Source organism: Simochromis diagramma, unplaced genomic scaffold (assembly GCF_900408965.1).
Source record: "Simochromis diagramma unplaced genomic scaffold, fSimDia1.1 OVJJ01000430.1, whole genome shotgun sequence".
Lineage (NCBI taxonomy): Eukaryota > Metazoa > Chordata > Actinopteri > Cichliformes > Cichlidae > Simochromis > Simochromis diagramma.
The window spans coordinates 754,674-778,040 of record NW_024387258.1 but is presented as its reverse complement, the minus strand read 5'-3'; the positions used below and the strand labels follow the sequence as shown (position 1 = coordinate 778,040).

General features: G+C 40.7%; 1 protein-coding gene across 3 annotated transcripts in view; it reads left to right on the top strand.

Moving 5' to 3' along the window:
- Positions 1-11,572: 11,572 nt before the first annotated feature.
- LOC120715251 (transmembrane channel-like protein 3) overlaps positions 11,573-23,367 on the top strand; it is a 39,459-nt gene continuing 27,664 nt past the window's right edge. For all 3 annotated transcript variants that reach the window (XM_040002113.1, XM_040002112.1, XM_040002111.1), the window contains exons 1-6: positions 11,573-11,805; positions 13,785-13,931; positions 17,831-17,906; positions 18,715-18,796; positions 19,869-19,975; positions 23,115-23,213. In XM_040002113.1, the coding sequence (XP_039858047.1) occupies positions 11,684-11,805; positions 13,785-13,931; positions 17,831-17,906; positions 18,715-18,796; positions 19,869-19,975; positions 23,115-23,213 (633 nt within the window). In that variant the 5' untranslated portion in view covers positions 11,573-11,683. The remainder of the gene's footprint in view (positions 11,806-13,784; positions 13,932-17,830; positions 17,907-18,714; positions 18,797-19,868; positions 19,976-23,114; positions 23,214-23,367) is intronic.

Genomic DNA, 23,367 nt, shown 5'->3' with positions numbered 1-23,367 from the left:
TGTGAGGGGCGCTGGAGGGTGCTCCCCCTGCGGACTCTGCTGTCCTACTCGGAGACTTCAATGCTCACATGGGCAACGACAGTGAGACCTAGAAGGGTGTGACTGGGAGGAACGGCCTCCCGGATCTGAACCCGAGTTGTGTTTTGTTATTGGACTTCTGTGCAAACCACAGTTTGGCCATAACAAACACCATGTTTGAACATAAGAGTGTCCATAAATGCACGTGGCACCAGGACACTCTAGGCCACAGGTCAATGATTGATTTTGTAATCGTATCACCAGACCTGAGGCCATATGTTTTGGACACTCGGGTAAAGAGAGGGGCTGAGCTGTCAACTGATCACCACTTGGTGGTGAGTTGGATCAGGTTCCCAGCGAGGACGCTGGACAGTCCTGGCGTGCCCAAACGTACAGTGAGGGTGTGCTGGGAACGTCTAGCAGAGGCCCCGGTCCGTGAGATCTTCAACTCACACCTCCGGCAGAGCTTCAACAGCATTCTGAGGGAGACTGGGGACATTGAGTCCGAATGGACCATGTTCAGCAGCTCCATTGCCGAAGCCGCTGCACTGAGCTGCGGCCGCAAGGTAGTTGGTGCCTGTCGTGGTGGTAATCACCGAACCAAATGGTGGACACCAGAGGTGTAGGAGGCCACCAGGCTGAAGAAGTAGTCCTACCGGGCTTGGTTAGCCTGTGGGACTCCGGAGGCAGCTGATAGGTACAGACAGGCCAAGCAGACTGTGGCGCGGGCGGTGGCGGAAGCAAAAACTCGGGTGTGGAAGGAGTTCGGAGAGGCCATGGAAAAAGACTTTCGGACTGCCTCGAAGAGATTCTGCCAAACCGTCAGCAAACTCTGGAGGGGAAAGTGGTGTTCCACCTGCAGTGTGTATAGTGCGGATGGAGTGCTGCTGACTTCGACTGAGAAAACTGTCAGACGGTGGAAGGAATACTTCGAGTATCTCCTCAATCTCACTGGCACGTCTTCCGTGGCGGAAGCAGAGTCTGGGGGCGAGGGGGATGACCCGGCAATCTCCGGGGGCGAGGTCACTGAGGCAGTTAAACAACTCCTTGGTGGCAGAGCCCCTGGGGTGGACGAGGTCTGCCCCGAGTTCCTGAAGGCTCTGGATGTTGTAGGGCTGTCTTGGTTGACACGTCTCTGCAATGTTGCGTGGAGATCAGGGGCACTACCCCTGGACTGGCAGACCGGGGTGGTGGTCCCCATCTTTAAGAAAGGGGACCGGAGGGTGTGTTCCAACTACAGGGGAATCACACTCCTCAGCCTCCCTGGGAAAGTCTATTCCAGGGTGCTGGAGAGGAGAGTCCGTCCCTTAGTCAAACCTCGGATACAGGAGGAACAATGCGGTTTTCGTCCTGGTCGTGGAACACTGGACCAGCTCTTTATCCTCTCGAGGATACTCAAGGGTGCATGGGAGTTTGGCCAACTAGTCTACACTTTACGGACTTGGAGAAGGCATTGGACCGTGTCCCTCTTGGGGTCCTGTGGGGGGTGTCCGGGGGTATGGGGTGTCTGGCCCATTGCTATGGGCGATTCAGTCATTATATGACCATTGCAAGAGCTTGGTTCGCATAGCCAGCAATAAGTCGGACTTGTTCCTGGTCGGTGATGGGCTCCGCCAGGGCTGCCCTTTGTCACCGATTCTGTTCGTAATTTTTATGGACAGAATTTCTAGGCGTAGCCAAGTGGCGGAAGGCTTTCACTTAGGTGGTCTCAGGATCTCACCTCTGCTTTTTGCAGATGATGTGGTCCTGTTGGCTTCATCAGGTGATGGCCTCCAGCTTGCCTTGGAACGGTTCGCAGCCAAGTGTGAAGCGGTGGGAATCAGAATCAGCACCTCCAAATCTGAGGCCATGGTCCTCAGCCAGAAAAGGGTGGAGTGCCCACTCCGGGTCAGAGACGAGACCCTGCATCAAGTGGAGGAGTTTAAGTATCTCGGGATCTTGTTCACGAATGATGGGAGAAGGGAGCGGGAGATCGACAGACGGATTGGTGCATCGGCTGCAGTGACGCTTTACCGGTCTGTTGTGGTGAAGAGTTACCACAACAGACTGGTCAATTTACTGGTCGATCTATGCCCCTACCCTCACCTATGGTCACGAGCTGTGGGTAGTGACCAAAAGAACGAAATCGCGAATACAAACGGCGGAAATGGGCTTCCTCCGAAGGGTGGCTGGCCTCTCCCTTAGAGATAGGGTGGGAAGTTTGGCTGTTCGGGAGGGGCTCAGAGTAGAGCCGCTGCTCCTCCACATCGAAAGGAGCCAGTTGAGGTGGTTTGGGCATCTGACAAGGATGCCCCCTGGGCGCCTCCTGGGCGAGGTTTTCCGGGCATGTCCCACCAGGAGGAGGCCCCAGGGCAGACCCAGGACATGCTGGAGAGATTATATCTCTCGGCTGGCCTGGGAAAGCCTTGGTGTTCCCCCGGATAAACTGGAGGAGGTGGCTGGAGAGAGGGAGGTCTGGGCTTCTCTGCTTGGGCTGCTGCCCCCGCAACACGGCCCCGGATAAGCGGAAGAAAATGGATGGATGGATGGATGCTCAAACACATGGCCCAGTTATATATTTGACCATCAAAATAAAAGCTGAAATATTTAAAAAGTTTTTCTCTGGGTTTACGTATAGAAAATCCACTATACTGTGATTTTCTCAATCTGCAGCTGAGCCGCTAACCACACTTTAGCACCACAATGGAGTTCATTTAGAAAGACCGTTTCTCTATATACAGGGAGTGCAGAATTATTAGGCAAGTTGTATTTTTGAGGAATAATTTTATTATTGAACAACAACCATGTTCTCAATGAACCCAAAAAACTCATTAATATCAAAGCTGAATGTTTTTGGAAGTAGTTTTTAGTTTGTTTTTAGTTTTAGCTATTTTAGGGGGATATCTGTGTGTGCGGGTGACTATTACTGTGCATAATTATTAGGCAACTTAACAGAAAACAAATATATACCCATTTAAATTATTTATTTTTACCAGTGAAACCAATATAACATCTCCACATTCACAAATATACATTTCTGACATTCAAAAACAAAACAAAAACAAATCGGCGACCAATATAGCCACCTTTCTTTGCAAGGACACTCAAAAGCCTGCCATCCATGGATTCTGTCAGTGTTTTGATCTGTTCACCATCAACATTGCGTGCAGCAGCAACCACAGCCTCCCAGACACTGTTCAGAGAGGTGTACTGTTTTCCCTCCTTGTAAATCTCACATTTGATGATGGACCACAGGTTCTCAATGGGGTTCAGATCAGGTGAACAAGGAGGCCATGTCATTAGTTTTTCTTCTTTTATACCCTTTCTTGCCAGCCACGCTGTGGAGTACTTGGACGCGTGTGATGGAGCATTGTCCTGCATGAAAATCATGTTTTTCTTGAAGGATGCAGACTTCTTCCTGTACCACTGCTTGAAGAAGGTGTCTTCCAGAAACTGGCAGTAGGACTGGGAGTTGAGCTTGACTCCATCCTCAACCCGAAAAGGCCCCACAAGCTCATCTTTGATGATACCAGCCCAAACCAGTACTCCACCTCCTCCTTGCTGGCGTCTGAGTCAGACTGGAGCTCTCTGCCCTTTACCAATCCAGCCACGGGCCCATCCATCTGGCCCATCAAGACTCACTCTCATTTCATCAGTCCATAAAACCTTAGAAAAACCAGTCTTGAGATATTTCTTGGCCCAGTCTTGACGTTTCAGCTTGTGTGTCTTGTTCAGTGGTGGTCGTCTTTCAGCCTTTCTTACCTTGGCCATGTCTCTGAGTATTGCACACCTTGTGCTTTTGGGCACTCCAGTGATGTTGCAGCTCTGAAATATGGCCAAACTGGTGGCAAGTGGCATCTTGGCAGCTGCACGCTTGACTTTTCTCAGTTCATGGGCAGTTATTTTGCGCCTTGGTTTTTCCACACGCTTCTTGCGACCCTGTTGACTGTTTTGAATGAAACGCTTGATTGTTCGATGATCACGCTTCAGAAGCTTTGCAATTTTGAGACTGCTGCATCCCTCTGCAAGATATCTCACTATTTTTGACTTTTCTGAGCCTGTCAAGTCCTTCTTTTGACCCATTTTGCCAAAGGAAAGGACGTTGCCTAATAATTATGCACACCTGATATAGGGTGTTGATGTCATTAGACCACACCCCTTCTCATTACAGAGATGCACATCACCTAATATGCTTAATTGGTAGTAGGCTTTCGAGCCTATACAGCTTGGAGTAAGACAACATGCATGAAGAGGATGATGTGGACAAAATACTCATTTGCCTAATAATTCTGCACTCCCTGTACAAAGAAATGAACAGTACCCAATTTTTATTTTAGTTTTACCTTAATTGTAGTTAAATTTCATCCCCAAGCAAACAGCGATTTAGTAGTTGGTACCTGGTTAGTACTTGACTCATTGGCAAGTACTGTGGTAGTCAAGCAGTCTCTGTCATTTTCTCCAGTGGCATCATTAATCTTAGTTTTTGACATTTTTTTCCCCAAAACACTGATATGAACTTTTTGGCTCTGATGAATTAATGTTTGTGCCTTTTTCAGACAGCGATTAGTCTTTAACATTTTAAACTTGAATCACATTACACAACATCAAGGATTTATAATTAATGATTCCGTTTATCATTAATCATCATTTTCAATATTTCTGATCAGTTTTGTCCTCTATCAAATGAAAACAAATGTGTTTTTCTTTTAAAAACAGACTATTTAACATAACTCCAAACCTTTGAGCAGGTGTGAGTAATATCTAGGTTTTAAATTGTTTGCCACATTTCCTTTCAGCTCATAACAGAACAAAAAACTGCAGCAGACTCAATCTGATTTCCATTGGTCAGCATGATCCTCCTGTTCTATTTTGGAAATTCAGAAAAAATAGCCTCAAACCTGTGCAATGCTCTCATCGTATCATTTTCACAAGGAAAATCCACTTTGAAATGATCGTTCTCCTCTCAGGAGGACTGAGCTCAGGTTAAAATGGATTGTTTACTGTAGAGGTGATTAATCAGTTTAATCTTTAAAACGTCATGATCTCTGCAGAGGTAAACATTAAAATATCTGGAGAACATCAAATACTAAGACTGGACTCGGGGAGCTTATACAGCAGTAAGGAGAACTCATATAATTTACAGCTGATGGGACTCATGAGTGTGATCGCTTGGATGACTTCTAATTCTCAGCAAAGGACACAGATGTTAGTATCTCTAAGCAGGTCCTCATACAGGCATGGTAATTTCTACAGAAAAAGCTTTGTGATCAAGAATTATGCTATTTATTCATTATCCATATTAGAGGAGTGTTTTTAAACGATAATATGGCTGCACCATACCTAGTTAATCCTTTTTACACAAGCTAACAGACTCATGTATTGTTCTCATAATGTATGTGTTATTTCTTTGAAAAATAAAACACAGAGCTAACACAGAGATACAGACAACCATTCACATCAACAGCCAAGTAGAGTAACCTCAAGGCGCTTTATATTGTCAGGTAGACCCTAAAATAATACTGTGGTATGACTGAGACACTGCGGGACCACAGATTTGGTGTTAAAGCCATTTTATTTATTCTGGCTGCAGCTCTCGGCTGTCAGCCGCACATCACACCACAAAAACCAACACACAACAACCCACACAAAATAGTGTTCCCGTCTTTGTTTTGCTCTTTTTCTTGTTTTTCAAAAACGCTCGTATGGTCATGAGCTCCTTCTCAAAATCAAGAGAAGCAAATCCACTAACCCTTTAATCACGGAAGAGCTATGAACCACACTGTGAAGCATGGAGAAGGTGTGATGGTGTGGGGGTGCTTTGCTGGTGACACTTTTGGAGACTTATTCAAAATTGTAGGCACACTGAACCAGCAAGGCTACCACAGCATCCTTCAGTGTTAAGCCATTCCATCCAGTTTGCATTAGGTTTGGCCATCATTTATTTCTCAACAGGACAATGACCCCAAACACACCTCCAGGGTGTGTAAGGGCTATTTGACCAACCAAGCCAGGGTTGGTTAAGGTCACGACGATGGTTAAGGATGAGATAGACAAAAGAGTGAAGGTGAAAGGACCAACAAGTGCTCAGCATCTCTGTGAACATCTTCAAGACTGTTGGAAAACCATTTCAGGTGACGACCACATGAAGCTCAATATTGTACCGGTCAAAAGTTTTAGAACACCCCAATTTTTCAAATTTTTGTTGAAAATTATGAAGTTTAATATCTCATTGCACTCTGAAATGAATGCATAGTCCAAATAAGCAATGGGAGTTAAAAAAGAAATCATGGAATCGACTTAAAGACCAGAATCTATTATAAACTTTTGACTCATCAGTGTAGCCACTTTTGGCGGCTATAACAGCTGAACACACCTGCGGCGTTCTTTCTAAAATAGAAATCAAATATTCTTCAGAACGTTCTTCCCATGTCTGTTGCAGAACTTCCCATAAATGTGGACCTTGTAGGCTGCTTTGCTTTCAGTCTTCTGTCCACTTCATCGCAAACCAGCTCGATGGGGTTTAAGTCTGGAGACTGTGCTGCCACTCCATGTTTTCAAGCTCACCATCTTGTTCTTTTTTCCTGAGGTAGTTCTGGCATAGCTTGGACTTATGTTTTGGGTCTTCTTGCTGTAGACACATACCAGAGGGTACTGCATGGTGCTGCAGAATGCTGTCGTAGCCGTTTTGGTTCAGGGTGCCTCTCACTCTGTACAAGTCACCGACCCTGGATCAGCAAAACAGCCCCAGAGCATCACACATCCTCCTCCACATTTGACAGTTGATGGCACACACTGTGGAACCATCCTTTCACCTACTCGATGGCGTACAAAGATCCTACGTGATGAACTGAAGATTTCAAATTTTGATTGATGAGCCCATAATACCTTCTTCCAGTCTTCAGTAGTCCAATGGTGGTGTTTCATGCCCAGGCAAGCCTCTGTCTTATTCTGAAGTCTTAGCGATGGCTTTCTTGTTGCAACTTGTCCTGTCAAACCTGCAGCTTGAAGTCTTCTCTTTACAGTTGAAACTGAGGCTTTCTTACTACGACCACTATTAAGCTGTGCTTGAAGCTGTTGTCCTTGTGAGCCGCGGATCACACAAGCTGTTAACTCTCAGAAACTTGTCCTCTGATTCAGTTGTGGCTTTGTTTCTGAGTGCCTTTTGATGGTGAAGGAAACTGTACTCACTAACACCTTGACTTTCTTTGAAATTTCTCTGTAGGAAAGATCTACATTTTTAGGTGTTATGATCGTCTGTTATCAAGAAATTCCATTGTTAATTGCCTTTTTCTCACCATTTTTGTAGCAACACACTACTTTCTGCAGTACAATACTGTTCAATTGATGCTGACGAGGGTATGGTACCACAGTGTATTCCAACACTGCTTTTATGCAGACAGAGGGGGTTGTAATTAATCCAGAAAAGTTGGAAAACCTATAGGAATTACTCACACCAGCTTTGAAAGCTTCATGAACCGCCATTGCTGCAGAAGAGCTTTAAATTGTTAACCCAGGTTTTGTTCCCTGAAAAAGGCCTTTTTGTATAATTCTGAAATATACATTATGTTTCAGTTTTTTTATTTATTTGTTTATTTGTTTATTTATTTATTTATTTAGGACAGTGCATGTTAATGAACATAAATGTAAAAAAAAAAATTACATGAATGTAAACATACCAGATTATAGCCAAGGGCTAATTTCCATCTGTTGTCCTTAAGCATAAAAATAGACATAATAATTCATAAAAATTCATCATTCATTCATAATAAAAACTCCATCACCAAACTTCCACATACACACCATTCTGTTCCCAAATAAAACATTAAAACTATACAACTCATACATGATCACACACTTGATTTGTCCATAACCAGTTTTTAAGTTTTGGTTAACCTTACCTTTTTTTAACCTCTAGCAGTTCACCTACCTTGAATGTACTTGAATGACTTGAATTGCAATAAATAACTGGACAAATAGGGGTGTTCTTTCGATTGGTAGTGTCTATGTATATGTCTGTGCATGTAACAAACCTTCTTGGTGACATCTGCACACTGTAATAAAACACTACATTTTTTTGTAAGACAGGCAGAAAGGCTGATGCAATAGTACATTCTCACAGTTTTCACAAAATCTGATGAAGTTGTATACGCAAGGTTTTTTTTCTGTGCTTAGAAACTGCAATCTGTCCTCAGTGAGAGTGTCACACTGTTCTAAAATACTCCACCGTGTCTAGTTAGAGTCAGTAATTAAACAAGACATCTGCTAGAAAGAGGAGCCAACTGAAAATGAAGCAAATTACTTTATTACTGCTGTTCAAAAAAATTGGATACGAGTGTAAAAGTTAATCCACTGCTCGGGTCAATTAAAGCCAAGAGAAACGCCTAACCCTCTACTGCATAGCGTTGCCCTGAGGCAACAAACCACATTTTCATGCCTTACGGTGGCCCTTCAAAAAAAAACAACTTTTTTTTTTTCAAACAATGCTACCAGGCACATCTCTTTCCAATAAAATGATGAGTTGAAGGAAGGTGTGACTTTGATTTGGGAGGGGGCAGGGCCCCTTTCTGCAAGCTGCACTACATGAGAGACATCTCCATTAGGAGGCAAGATAAAGATCACTATTTTACATGTTTATAGTGAAATAAATGTATATTAAAAAATACTTGTATGTGCATGAATATGTTAAGAAGCATATTTGATTGTTTGTTCTACTTTTTTTAAATTTATTTATACTGTAAAACTGTTCATTTTCATTCGTTGCCTCAAGGCAACACTGCGCAGTTAGCCCAATTTTTTTCAGGCAATATAATGCATTTGGATATGTGTGTAGAGATGTGTTTGTGTGCGTTTATATGATCATAGTCAATGTTTTTTACTTTACAATCTACTCATAATTACAGGACACGGATGTAAAAACTTTTTATGCAAGGAAACCAAGGGAATGTGCACTTTCTGTCCTCAGAAAGTGAGGACGGTGAGCTTTCAGGGAGTGACAGTGAAGTAGAGGAGTGGATCCCTGAATGAGGTTTGAGGGACACTTAGGAGCTCAGGGATCAGGGGTCAGTTGGTAAAGTAACTGTGTCTGTGTGTGTGTTAGTGCCCACATAGCAAGCAGGTCTGGCCAGGATCTGGTATCAAGCCGGCACTTTGAGTAATCTGGGAGAGTAGAAAAGCGCTACATAAAAATCAGTCCATTCACCGTCTGAACAGAGTTTCGGCATGTTACTTTTGCACTGTTTTGCATGTTCTGGCACATGTTGTTATTGCATGGCTTGATTAAGGTACACATTATGCTGACATCTGGGGCCAGAGCTGAAACCGTTCTGGGCCAGCACAGGGCCAGCAGTGTGTCTACAACTGGCCCGTGGCTGCACACCACCTACAGATGGCCCACATACCGCAATAAATAACGGCCCTTTGGTGGCCCAGATCAAGGGTCAAATGTTGGATGTATTTTGGTGTTTTATTGTTTTGTGAACTGTTTACATTGTTTATTTGTTGTTTATTTATTTGTTCATCCTTGTTGTACTAATACAACTTATTATAGAATAACTTGGCATTTTACTACCCTTGTTGCACAGTGTTGCCTTGAAGCAACAAACCAATATCTGTTTGGGGGGGGGGGCAGGGTGTCAAATTTTATGATTGATATATTATTAGGGACCCTAAAGCTCCCCCAAAATAGGGAGAAATATTTTTTTCCCCCAAAATTAAAAAGTCATGCAGTAGAGGGTTCTAAGTTAAATTTTTTTCTTTCCCTGTGATTGGATCGCTAGCTGCCCAGTTTGCATGCCAAAGTGTCCTTGGGAAAGATATAGGACCCCAAGTTGGACAGAAAACTCCTTTAAAAAGTGCTCGTTTCAATGAGGCATGTTGTGAAGTGCTTTGAGTACCTAAGTTAAAAAGTGATATATAAGAACTAACTCATGATAAAAAGAAATAAAGTGGACTAACTTAGTTGTAACATTTTATATTCTTTCTACTACTATGTTTAGTAGAAAGAACTTGAAGTCACTTTAATTAGTCATGTATGATTTGATCAGTTTTTTTTACATCATTGTGGATGAACTTAGGGCCACTCTTCTTTACTTAAGTTCATTTATGCTCAGCTCTCCTAAGGTCTGATGAGTGCAGTTCAGTTAGGCTTAGGTCTGCTCTTTGACTGGGCCTCCCTTTGAGAAGTAGTCTCAAGTTGGAGCAGGTCATCTACTAATCAGAAGGGTATTGGTCAATCCTTGGCTCCTCCCATCTGCATGCCAAATATCCTTGGGGAAAATACTATCAAGAAAATCAAGTTGATCTCTGATGCATCCAAAATGTGAATGTGTGTGAATGTTAGATGGAAAGCATTGAAAAAACTGCTTGTATGAATGGATGTGAATAGGTGAATGGGGCATGTTGTATAGAGAAGAAGAGTGCCACTTGGTGACGATCAATTAATCAAGTATGTTTAAAAACCAGCACCTGGCTGCTGCATACCCTCTTAATTCCTAAGGTAACAGTATGGGTGTACTTAGTTTAATATGTCATGTGTTACTGTTCATCTAGCTGGCAAACCTTTAGGACACGCTGAAGATCTGATTATTTTTATGATGTCCTGATTTGTATAATAACCTGGAATTTAAAGATGGTATGTTTTTTTCACACAACCGAGAACAGAAAAGAAGACTTACTCGCTGTGATGCATCAAAATCATGATTGGAGTGCATCCTTATAAACACATGTCAAATACCAACAGTCTGGTGTGGGTCTGGATTCGGTATAATCATACACATAGGATGTCAGACCCTCAGGCTACCCTCTTGCTTGGCTCACCCACAGTTTTTTTCTGTTTCTCTGTTTGGTCAGAGGCATTCATACCAGAGGCCTGTTCAAAGTCATTTGTAGAGCTCTAGCAGTCCTCATCCTGTTTCTTCTTGCACAATGGAGCAGATACCTTTTTTGATGATGGCTTAACAACCATCTACAGACCTGTCTGGTTCTCCAAGAGTATGCCTGTCTCCTGGAATCTCCTCTGTGCTCCTGAGACTGTGCTGGCACCTTACAGTAATGCAAAACTCCAGTTAGCTTCAAGGCCTGTGATACACAGATTTTTTAAACCACTTACAGGTCTGCATTTCTCATTTTTGCCATGGAACAGGATGTCCTGCTACGAACACAGCAGCAAACACCTGGTTACTGTTCAAGCATTTAGATTCTGACGGGCAACCAATCAGAAGAATGTTGCCTTAAAGGGGAGGAGTTAAAACAACATTCTTTTCTTTCCAAGAATAAAAATAATGAGCAATTAACTTTATAGTTGATCAGCAATCAAGAAGTTACAGCAATTCACAGACATAGATTGTTTATAACTATATATTTGTTATTATATTATATAGTAGTAATAAAACAAATGAATCAGAATTTTGAACATATGTCAAATTAAGAACCATTTCAGAAATTATTGATCAGCAGAAAGCTGGTATATGTTTGGTGAGAGTATTCACATCTCTCTGTTACTGTCCCTTTAAGCAGTCAGTGTAGACTGTGATTGGCCAGCTGAGTGAGTGAGTTTCAGCCTGTACTGCTGTAGTGTTGAGCCAGAGCAGCAGACAGCACAGGTGCTCAAGTAGAGCTCTCACCCTGATACACACACAAACACAGATTATTCACACACAATCGTGCACATTCTCTGAGTAGAGACAGCATGAGTACAGTGTCTGAGTCTCTAGATGGGAGCAGCAGGTCTCTGTCTGCAGCCAGGAGACACAAGAGTATCAGGAAAACCTCCAGGAGGATTTATTCTGCCTACCAGGACCACCAGGAGGGGTGAGTCTACTCTCTGTTCTTTCTTCACTCTTACTACTATCAGCACTTGTGGAACTCCTCGCTGCTCGGATCTCTCTGTCTGTCTGTTTATAGCTGCTCTTTCAGAGCTTCAAATTTCCCGTTAGTTACAAAATTTCTCATTTTTAAATGAAGTCAATAAGCGAAAACTGCAAAGATTTTTATGTGTGCTGTGTTGCTACATTCCTCTACAAATACATTTGTTTTGCTTGGCTCATTAATTAATATTATTAAAGAGTCTGACTCCTGGAAAGCAAACACAAAGAAGTACAGAGAGCATACAGATGAGTTTTTGTTTGATGTTTGAAATGTACTGCATGAATGATATATGGAAAAAATATCATCATTTGACGTCCCTTATTGATTGTAATGCATATTTGCATAATAGCTTTGTGACAGTGAATATTGTTTGTGTATAGAAATGCTTGCATCGAGCTGTTCTTCTGTAATGGGGATATATTACCATCGACAAGGGTGTTTTTTGTTTAGGAAAAAAATTCAATAAAATAAAAATTAATAAATAGAAATAACAGCAACTGAATAATTTACTTGCGACCTACTTCACAGTTTCAGTTTAATTCAATAATCACATTAAAATAAGTTTAGATATCTCAACATACAGAAAACATAAACATAAGTACAAGAATACCAGTGACAACCAAGACTTAGAGCTGCTAAATCTCATTCCCGGTGCTTCTAACTTGGCCTCGTATGGCTCAGAGGAACCAAACATATGAAATGCCATAAGGCTGCTGCCTCATCAAGCTTTAATAAATGGCAGAAACAAAAAGAGATGGGAGCAATGGCTAAAACAAATTAATTCCAAGAACCTTTTTCAAAATATGAAATCAGCAATTTCTTGAATATCAGCAGTCCATCATAGCGGCAAGATTGTAACCCAATCAACTGAACTTAGAAATACCTACATGTGCAAAAGAATGATTCATAATTGAAAAACAGGATTGTGATCTGTCCATCGCTCAGTTCTCATGCACATCCATTAGTGGGTTGGTGTGTCTTTGTGCATGTCATTATGTGTATTTGTCTCTGTCCGTGGCATGGCTTCTGACCTGGTCCCCTGGGGGTTGTGTCTGGGGTGGCTCGGGCCTCTTCTGTGTGGGCTGGAGAGGGGGGTGTTTACCTGGTGGTTCTTGGTTTCCTTGGGCCCAAAATTACCATGATTGTTCGGGTTCATTAGTTCTTATTGAATTGGCAGCTTGCATATCTTGCATATTTTGAAAACCACCATCCGTGCTGAAAAGTACAGTTGTGGCTGGAAAATTTGAGTGTGACACAAGTATTGGGTTTTCTAAAATTTGCTGCTTCACATCTGCAATTCACCCTGACATGCTGCCAATCAGCATCCTGTCCGATAGCAACCCATTCTTGAAAAATTAATGCGTGGAGTTTGTCAGAATTAGTGGGATTTTCTCTGTCTGCTTGCTTCTTGAGGATTGACCACGAGTTCTCAGTGGTCTGGGGAGTTTCCTAAACAATTTAGCTATAACTTTTGTTCAGCAGCTAGAATTATTTTTGAAACAAGAATGGGACAACATTCCTCTCACAAAAGTCCAGCAAGTGGTCTCATAAGTTCCCAGGTGTTTAGGGAATGTCGTTAAAAAATGCAAATACTACACAACTGTAGATGTATCCCTGTCACAACTTTCCTTTATATGTTACATTTGCTCCATTTAAAAATGTTCTCAGTTTATGACATTTTCAAATTATTTGCTTTTATTCACATTTTACACAGCCTCCCAACAATGTTTGTAACGGGGTTGTATAAAGTGAGCCTGACTGGAAATATAGATTAATATGACACATCAAATGAAAAATATTATCTCAAAGTAGAGACATTGCAGCCATGTTTTTTTTTCCACACTGAAACCACTTAGATCCATTCTTTGTAACAGAGTAACACAGAACCATATTTCCCTTTGCCCATGTGTCCTATTCTGTAGCTCCTCAGATGAAGAAGACAAAGTAGATGAGAGGGTGGACAGCAATGATCCAGAGGAGATGTTCCAAAACATTCAGTACCAGAAGGAGATCATCGCCAATATTCGGACTAGGCCCTGGCCAATGAGGCGCAAACTCAAAGTCCTAAAGTAACCATCTTTTTGATTGGGATCTCTGTGTAGACTGTTACTCTGTTGCTTTTCTTATTCTCTGTGTACTGTGTATATGGTATATATACCATATATATATATATATATATAGGTTCCTAGATATATGCTCATACTGCAGACATATGAATAATTAAATATTCTTTTATCTGTCACTAACATACATACATATGTATGGTTTGAAGAGGACTGCATTACATTTAAAAGTGTTTCTGATATTACATACAAGAGTGGCATGCTTTTACAGAATGGCAAACAGAGATGGCCACCTTGCATTATCATACGCACACAAACAACACCACTTATTTCAGAAAGATTCAGCCAAAATTCAGAAGCAGTGTGCGAAAAACTAAGTGCACCCTTACAGCTTCCATAGGATAACTAGCACTGTTTAGTAAGTAAGATAAATTGGATCAGATTAAAACACAACATTTATGCTGCCTATCTGCACACTACATGGACATCTTCACATTTCTGGCCTCCTTCCTGGCTGAAGAATTGTAAAATATTATTTCTTCTGTAGTTAAATTGATATTTGCTATATTGCAAAAATTATTTATTATTAGCACACAACGACCAGCTGTGGAGGAATTTTTCAAACCATTTCTTAACAAAAAGAAGCAATAAAACATCATTAAAACACCTCGCCACAAATAAAACTGTATTATTGGAAAACTGTGCATAAAATATAAAAACCTAAAATGCACCTTTCTATGTGGAGATTTCTGTTATAAGCTGGGAGGAGGATAGACCCACACAGCCTTATTTACTTAAAATAATAAAAATAAATGGCACTGTTACTGATGTGCTGAGGTTTTGCAGTGTTTACTGGTTCCAGACACAGGGAGAGCTCTGCACGGAAACAATGATTATTCCAGGGTAAGATGAATAGGCAGACAGAACGAATTGAGGCCAAGCACGTCACCTGGCTGATCCAACAATCTAGAGGTAGAGCAGGTCATCTACTGATCGGAAGCTTGGTGGTTGGATCCCTGGCTGAACCAGTCTCCATTCCAAATATCCTTGGACTAACTCCAAGCTCTCTCTGATGCATTGGAGTATGAATGTGTGTAATTGGTAGATAAAAAGCCCTTAATCCTAGAAGAAAACGCTTGGATGAATAGGTGAATGAGGCATATATAAAACGGCTTGAGTGCTCTGGGAGAGTGGAAAAGTGCTATATAAGAATCATTTCATTTAACTCTGGGTACGCTAGCTTTGCAGTATAATTGTTATTTGTAATTTTAAATTGGCCATTAACTTTTGGTAGATGAAGTGTTTGAAGTGTATAAAATCAGTCAATATCAATGGATGTATAATTCAAATCTGATTTCATCTTGATGCATTCTCAATCATCCAGGTAAGTAAATCTCCAAAAGTTGGTTCTGTTCATCTGGACGTAGCGTTTTGTGGGAGAAATGTTTCATCACTCATCCAACTGCCTTCTTCAGTCTCAGCTGACTGCAGGTTTCCCTGATCTTAGAAACAGTACATTTGCACGAAACGCTTCTCCCACTGAAAACGCTGCGTCCAGATGAACAGAACCAACTTTTGGAGATCAAATCTGATTTGTTCTATAGCACTGTTTATTTGGTTAGTAGGACTAGAAAAGCACTACACTTTATTGTCAAAAATATTCACTCATCTATCTTCACATGCATATGAACTTGAGTGACATCCTATTCTTAAGCCATAGGGTTTAATATGGTGTTGCCTCTATAGCTATAACAACTTGAACTCTTCTGGGAAGGCTTTCCACAAGGTTCAGGAGTGTGTTTGTGTGAATCTGGACCATTCTTTCAGAAGCATATTAGTGAGGTGAGACACCTGGTGTTGGATCACAAGGCTTGGCTCACAAGGCTTGGCTCACAGCAGGGTCCAGTCTCTGGACCTTACTTTGTGCACTGGTGTGCAGTCATTTTGGAACTGGAGGGGCCATCCCCAAGCTTTTCCCACAAAGTTGAGAGCATGAAATTGTCCAAAATGTCTTGGTATGCTAAAGCATTAAGAGTTACTTTCTGAAAAACAAGCTCACATTGTAATCCCTGCTCAACCAAATTTTACTCTTGGCATAATGCAGTCAAACAAGTACTGTTCTCCTTTTTGATGCATTCTCAATCATCCAGGAAGATAAATCTCCAAAAGTTGATTCTGTTCATCTGGACGTAGCGTTTTGTGGGAGAAACGTTTCATCATCATCCAGGTGACGTCTTCAGTCTCAGCTGACTGCAGGTTTCTCCAACCTTATAAACAGAACATTTGCATAATGACTGAAACCAGCCCACTGAAGGAACAATGGGCTGGGAGGTCAGTTCCTTAATCATAATTATGCAAATTCTCATGACCATTGATCAACAACAATGGATTGGAACACTTAAAGTCACTTTGATGTGTCAGTGAATACTTTTGGCAATATAGTGCATATTAAAGCAAGCAAATTATACAAAAGCATTCTAAAGTCAAATATAAGGGCATCTGTTGCAAAGCTAGGCCAAAATTGTGTAATGGTGCAATTGGGACAATGATCCCAAGCACACCAGCAAATCTACTACAGAACTGTCAAAGTTTCAGAGGACTCAGATGCAGCTGAGGAAGGTTCTACAGGGCTTAATGAACAATTTCAAGAATGACTCCAGCAAAAATGTGTACTACAATTCTTTCACGAGTCAGGATATCACTTTTTCCACAGGGCAAAGCTTTGCAATGTCAAAGCCTCTGAACAGTTTGCAACTGAGAGTGTGTGAGAGACTGGGCCAGACAGGTAAGTACTCAAACAACACAGCAGCTAGGTTTTGACACAGAGTAGGGCAACAATGTGGTGACAAATGGAGAGGAAAGTACTGCCAGTGACAGGAAACAGATAAACCTGTTTTAAGCTGGCTGAAACAAGTTAAGCATATACACACGCACACAGTGTGATATGTCATGCAATTACATGGCACGTTACACTGTAATTTTAGAATGTGGTAAATACCAGATTACTTTTAATTATTTCCTTGTACATAAAACCTTGGAACTAAAGGAAGGTGGGAGGGTTTTCACATCACTGTACACAAAGAGCATATATGAGGGACACATTTAATTTTACCTTCACCAATTATATCTTTTTGCATAAGGAAATATAATTTTTTTGACAGTATCAACAAATAGTACAGACTGACTGAGTCCAAGGAGACTACTAACAGAGAACAAGCTGAGCCTCAGAGAGACAGAGGGAGTAGATAGAGAGCTCCTGAGATGTGCTGAGTGTGTGCCATGAATAACAGGTTTTATATGGGCAGTTTGCTATTACCGCAGAGGTTTTATTACCATCATCAGGGATGGGATGCTAGCATGCAGTTTTAAACCCCCTTTAATCTCAGGGTGAGTGTAATTATTTCCACTGCAAGAACAATTTATTTCACACCACAAATTTGTGATTTTTACCCACATTTCCAGACATGAGTTATTCTTCAGATTTGGACTCTCAGCCCTGTAAATGAACATGCATTTATTGTAAAGCCGGAGTTTCTTTTTTGAGCCTTGAAAGTCTGTAAATTATTATACAATTCACACACTCAGTACTCAGTGGCTTCCTAGTTCTTCCTTGTGCCATAACAAAAACAGGTTTGATTACTTGAATCAGAGAAATAATATTTATATATTGAAAATCTTTGTGATGTAAAAATGTTGGGGCTACTTCAAGAACATTTAATTAAGATTTAATTTAATTTTGAGTTATGCTCACTTGATTGTTGATTACTTGATTGCACTTGATTATGTGTACTGCGTAAGTATTCACAAAATTTTCATTTGTAAAAATGCAAGTAACTGAATGGAAAGATCTTTTTCTGTTTAAATAAATAAATGTACTTGGTGGACTTTATCTGTGTGACTCCCAGGCAGGCCAGAGAGATTGTTCTGAGATATGAGGGCCGACTAACCAGAACCAGAGGTTACCAGACCGCAGGAGCTGATGTACGTCCACCAGCCTTTCATCCACTGACTTTTTTTTTCTGCACTAACAATCTAATCCTGCTGGACTGGAGATTGGAGAAACAGATTGCTTAATGTATTTATAGTGCATTATAGATCTTGTCCACAACAGGATAAAGTGCTATTTCAGGGCAGTTTTATTTCTCTGCACTGCAGTGGCCTGATGATTACAGCCAAAACAGTAAATTGTGTTGGATTTCTTATATAAAGGCTGCTGAGTTTTGATCTTTCAAGGCTCTTCTCCTCTGTGGGCTGAACACACATGTGTATAACTCTTTATTCGTATTTGCAAAACGATTAAGTCAGACAGTGAGAAAGATAGTTGTGCTGCAATAATCCATGGAGCAGCACAAGTGAATTTATAGCCCATGTTACGGCGCAGTTAATTCAATGTTTGGGCTGCTTCCCACCCATTAGAATAAATTGACTTTCAGTGAGCAGTCTGACGATCAGGTATCAGTTCTACAGTTTGGCTCACGGTTAATTGAAAATCAGAATCAATGGCCCAGCTGACCTTCTCTTGATTAACAATTAACAGCTTAGTTGTGTTTCTTATCTTTCAGCACTCTAAAAATGATACAGCCACACTGTTTCAGATCTCAGGTGTCTGCTACTTTATTATATGCTGAAAATTGAAAATTAGACAGTTCATCAACACACAATAAATAAAAAATGTAATTGCTGTTATAATTTTAGACTTTACTGAGAGCTTTTCATCACAGAAACAATGGTAGAAGTAGTTTTTTGTTAAACCTCTGTCAGTGTTTCTCAGCTTGATTCTCTCCTGCAGCTGCTGAAGAAACTTTCCCGTTTGCTTTACAACATTGTGGTGCTGTTCATTCCCTGGGAAGTCAGGATCAAGAAAATTGAAAGTGAGTTATCTGTTTTCTTTGTTCATGAAAACGTGTTTCCTACATCTGCTGGCTAAAAAGAAAAGAACAAAGGAGCAGGGTGTGTGTGTGGGGGGATAAGAAATCACTCATGATGTTCAACAGGACAGAAAATGGGAAATTTGCTAGAAATAACTTTGACAATAGCATCTTTTCATCAAGGAAAGTCATTGCTTTCCACATCGGCTTTGCTGTGATATATTCAAACATTAGATGGCCTTATTAAATTTTTTAATAACTGGATTTAGCAACAAAGAAATATTTGTGATTTTAGCTGAGAATCAACACATTACCATAAGCATATGGACTTGGAAGAGACGTTGTTGTGAACTGGGGCCATTCAAGAGAAAATAACACACTGATTTAAATGCATATCAAGAACAACGGCACAACAGATCCAAGGATACTGCTGGTTACGTGTTTAAGCTATTCAAATTTGTGGAACAGCAGAACACAATCCAACAGATTATTAAAGTAATCAGTTCTTATGGTGCGGAGCTTCAAAGAGAGCAGCATTTTGGTGACAGCAGTACAGCACTAAAGGAACAAATGCTAATTGGCACATGCACTCTTAGGATAAATTGAAGCCTTATGGATGCATTGATGAGCTCAGTCATTTTATTGTATGGATGAAGGCATCGACATAAGCAACAACCCAAGGGTTGTTGGTGACTGTTATATGCAAAGTGTTATATGCTTGGATGGTTGTCCGGAGAGGAGTCGTGTTATGGCGTATTAGGCCACCACAGTAAGCTGGCCCAGTACAACTGCCTAATTTGACATATTTTTCTCAAAAATAAATTTTTATTTCTTTGTCATTAATGTACCAAATAGTGTTTGCTTCCAGGCACCATGAATGTGAAAAGTTTATTCAGCGAGCTGTGTTTATTATTAAGTTAGATTAAGCTTTGAAAGAAACCACCAAGCTTTTTGATCAAACAGCACCATTAAAATGCATTACTGTCAGTGGTGTACACCTACAGCAGTGTTTGTGTGTGAACTATGTGCAACATATTAGTCAGTCTTATTTTGATGTTTCCTCTGACTTGCTGAGGTCACTTTGGGTCAGGCGTGGCCTCCTACTTTATCTTCCTCCGCTGGTTGTTTGGGATCAACATTGTTCTCACCATCATGACTGGAGCCTTCATTGTCCTACCAGAGGTCAGAAAATCTCTCATACCATATATGGATGGATGGATGGACTAGAAAGTTCTAGTTTCTTTAGAATGGTAATCCAGCTGCAAAACTACACACGCACTTGACAACCTTGCTTTTATACAGGAATATAATCCTAATACAACCACTTAGCAGCAGCTAAGTTAAGTCTCATTGGCGCCAACTAATTCAGACTCATTGCAAGATTTAAAATTTTGCAGTGAACACAAATTTGTTAAATAAATTTTAAGTTTCACCTACAATCTGTGTATAAATAATAATGCAGTCAAATCATTCAACTCATTCATATCCTATATTCAAATCATACACATTGTTTCCTGGAAACTAGTCTGTAGAACCACATGTCTAGGTGTGCAGCATATGACTCTTAGAGATACCTATGATAGCATTTTTCTATTCATAAATGCATGTTAACTTCTATTTCTCATACGGTGCTGTGAAAATGTTGAGTTTAACTGGCAATGAGTCTTTCACATCCTGCTGGAATTTGCTCCACTCTTCTTTACAGAAATCAGTTATATTTAAGTCCAGAGTTTGACGAGTCTGCACCAAAACCACCAAAAAAGATCCATTTTTGATAAAGCATATAGTTCAGGCTGGATCGACTGTCATCTGTCAGATGATCGGGGGTCTTTGACCCTGCACTTGTTATTATACCCTCTGCATATCCTTCTTTATTCTTGTTTGGATTTTCATATTCTAGCCTTAATTCCTGGTTTGTTTGTTTTTTTTGGGGGGGGGGGTCCATGATATTTGCAGGTTGTATTTTGTTTTCATAGTTGGATGTTTTCTGCCCATCTGTGTTCTCCATATCAAGTTTGCATTCTTGTGTCCTGTGTTTAGTTACGTCCTGTTTTCATTTGTTACCATGCTAATGTTGTGTGCATTGTCTTTAGTTTTGCTTGCCCTTCTCTCGTGAGCTAGATTTGATCTTTTATCCACCTGTGTCTCGTCTTCCCCAGCTTCCTCCCCTCTCCCTAATTACCTTGAGTGTATTTAAGCGCTTAGTTTTCCTCAGGTATTTGTTGTACTGTACTGTTTGACAATATTTTCTTGCAGGACTCTTTCAGCACATCTCCTGCCCTTTTCTTTTAAATTTAAATGTTAAATATCTTAAATAAAACCTACACAAATGGTCAATGATGAGTTTTGTATTTAATTTTTACCCCAGTAAATATATTGTTGATTTGTCCTTTAGTACAGATTATAGAATATTTGCAAGGCAAGGCACGGACAGTAATAGTGGGATAGGGGTGCACCTGGATATATATCTAACTCTGACATGCAGACACAAGCAATTTTCTCAGACATAACTTACAATGTCATTCCCACTGCATATCTTGATCCTCCATTTTTCTTCTTTCTCACTTCATGGTTTGTCGGATTTACCATTCTGCTGTTCCTATTTGCACGTCTCACCTTTATCTCACCTTGCTTAGTGAATAATATTATTCGCTATCAAACATTATAGGTTCTCATTTTCATGTTTCTGTATTGTACTGGGAATTGAGTGGGTGGCCGTAACTCAGGTAGCAGAGCAGGCCACTTACTAATCAGAAGCTTGGTAGTTTGAGCTCTTCTTGTCAAATGTCCTTGGGCAAGACACTAAACCCATGTTGCTCTGTGATGCATCCATTGGAGCATGAATGCATGTTAATGTTAGATAGAAATCACTAGCATAGAAAGAGTACAGAAAAACAGTGTTTGTGTGAATGAGGCAAGTTTGTCATAGAGTATTAAAGAACCAGTCCATTTACCAATTATTCAACAGAGTTTGAATGTAGGGTCAATCCACCGGAGTTATCACTGTCTTTCTTTAATAACACACTCTCAAAAACATTCACAGTGCTCCTCAGTCAATGTTCAATGTTCAATTGTTCCATGTCCTGCACACAGTGGAACACAGGCTTGTTTGAGCCTGTGCTGAAGCTGTAGGTTTGCTCACTTATAAAGAAATTGACATCCTCCAAAAAACAAACATTTAATTTTAATAAAAAAAACCCCAGTAGAAAACATATTGGCTAAAATTTAGAAATTGACTTGCATGGCCAACTGAAATAAGTATTTGATCCCCAGGGAAAACATGGTGGAGAAACCCTTGTTGGTAACAATGTTTCTACCTCCGTATTTGACTGTGGGGACACTGCAAGATTTCAGTCTAATATGGCGCACTGTGCTTCAAATTGTGTTCTTTGTTTCTACGGTTCCAACTACCTTTAAATCATTAACATGCTCCTCCTGTTGTTTTATAATAATCACACCAACAGTTGGTTGATTTTTGAAAATAATAATACTCACAAAGCTTCTGGGTGATGATCTTTAAGCTCATTCCAAAAGGCAGGTCTACAACCCCTCACATGCTTTGACATTGCTAGGCCATTTGTATTGTTAACACCCACACCCCAACCTGAACAACTGTCTAAGTAAACCTCATCACTCGGGCCACTCACACTCAGAGGCTACTCAGACCAAGTCCTTTGCAACCTGTTCTTCTATTGTGTGCCTTCCTCTTGGTTTGTATATATTTCTCATGTCTTTTCATCCCTGCTGTCTTACTATTTATGCTTCACACCTGCACAGTTGTTGTGGAGCACCAACAGTTGTACATGTACAATGGCAATAAAGGGCTATTATATTGTATTAAATTATCTTGTTATGCAGGTAGATGGATGGAGGGGTGAAAGGGTTATCAAAAATCCAACAGTAACACCAAGTTTTTTAATTTTAAAAATCACAACAAAGTTTCTGTAACTGCACTGATCTTTACCTAACACTAACGCTGCCATGTGCCTAAACCTAGCAAAACCGTAACCAGGAGACATGGACTAAAAAAATCAAGCATAATGTTACAAAGTCCAGCTGCAGATCAGTAGGCGATCTTAATATCAGCTCAGCTCAGCTGTCAACGAAACTGATGTCCTTGTACGAATCGTCAAGTCTTGCTATTGCTCTCTGGCTCTGGATGAAGGAAGGGGACGTCCCAGAAGAGTCACACCACCAAATAGATATGGTCACCTATCTTACAGATAAACATATCAGTCTTCTTTTGCCTGTAGCTAACATGACTGAAATGCATTTTATTTGTTACAATTACAGTGCACTGAACTATGTTTGTGTGCACTAGCTGCTGGCTGGAGCACCATTTGGAACAACAAGAAGTAAAACTATTCCCAAGGAACACCTGGCTTCAGCCCAGGACCTGGACACCATCTGGTCTCTTGGGGCAAGCTTCTTTCTTTTTACTGTTCTATCAATAGCACATTACTTACAGATAGATTAGAACATTATTTAAACATTATTTTACTCCCTTTCTGACCAATTAAGATAAAACCGATCGAAACCTCTTCCAGTCCAAAAGTTGCATTAGAGTCAGAATA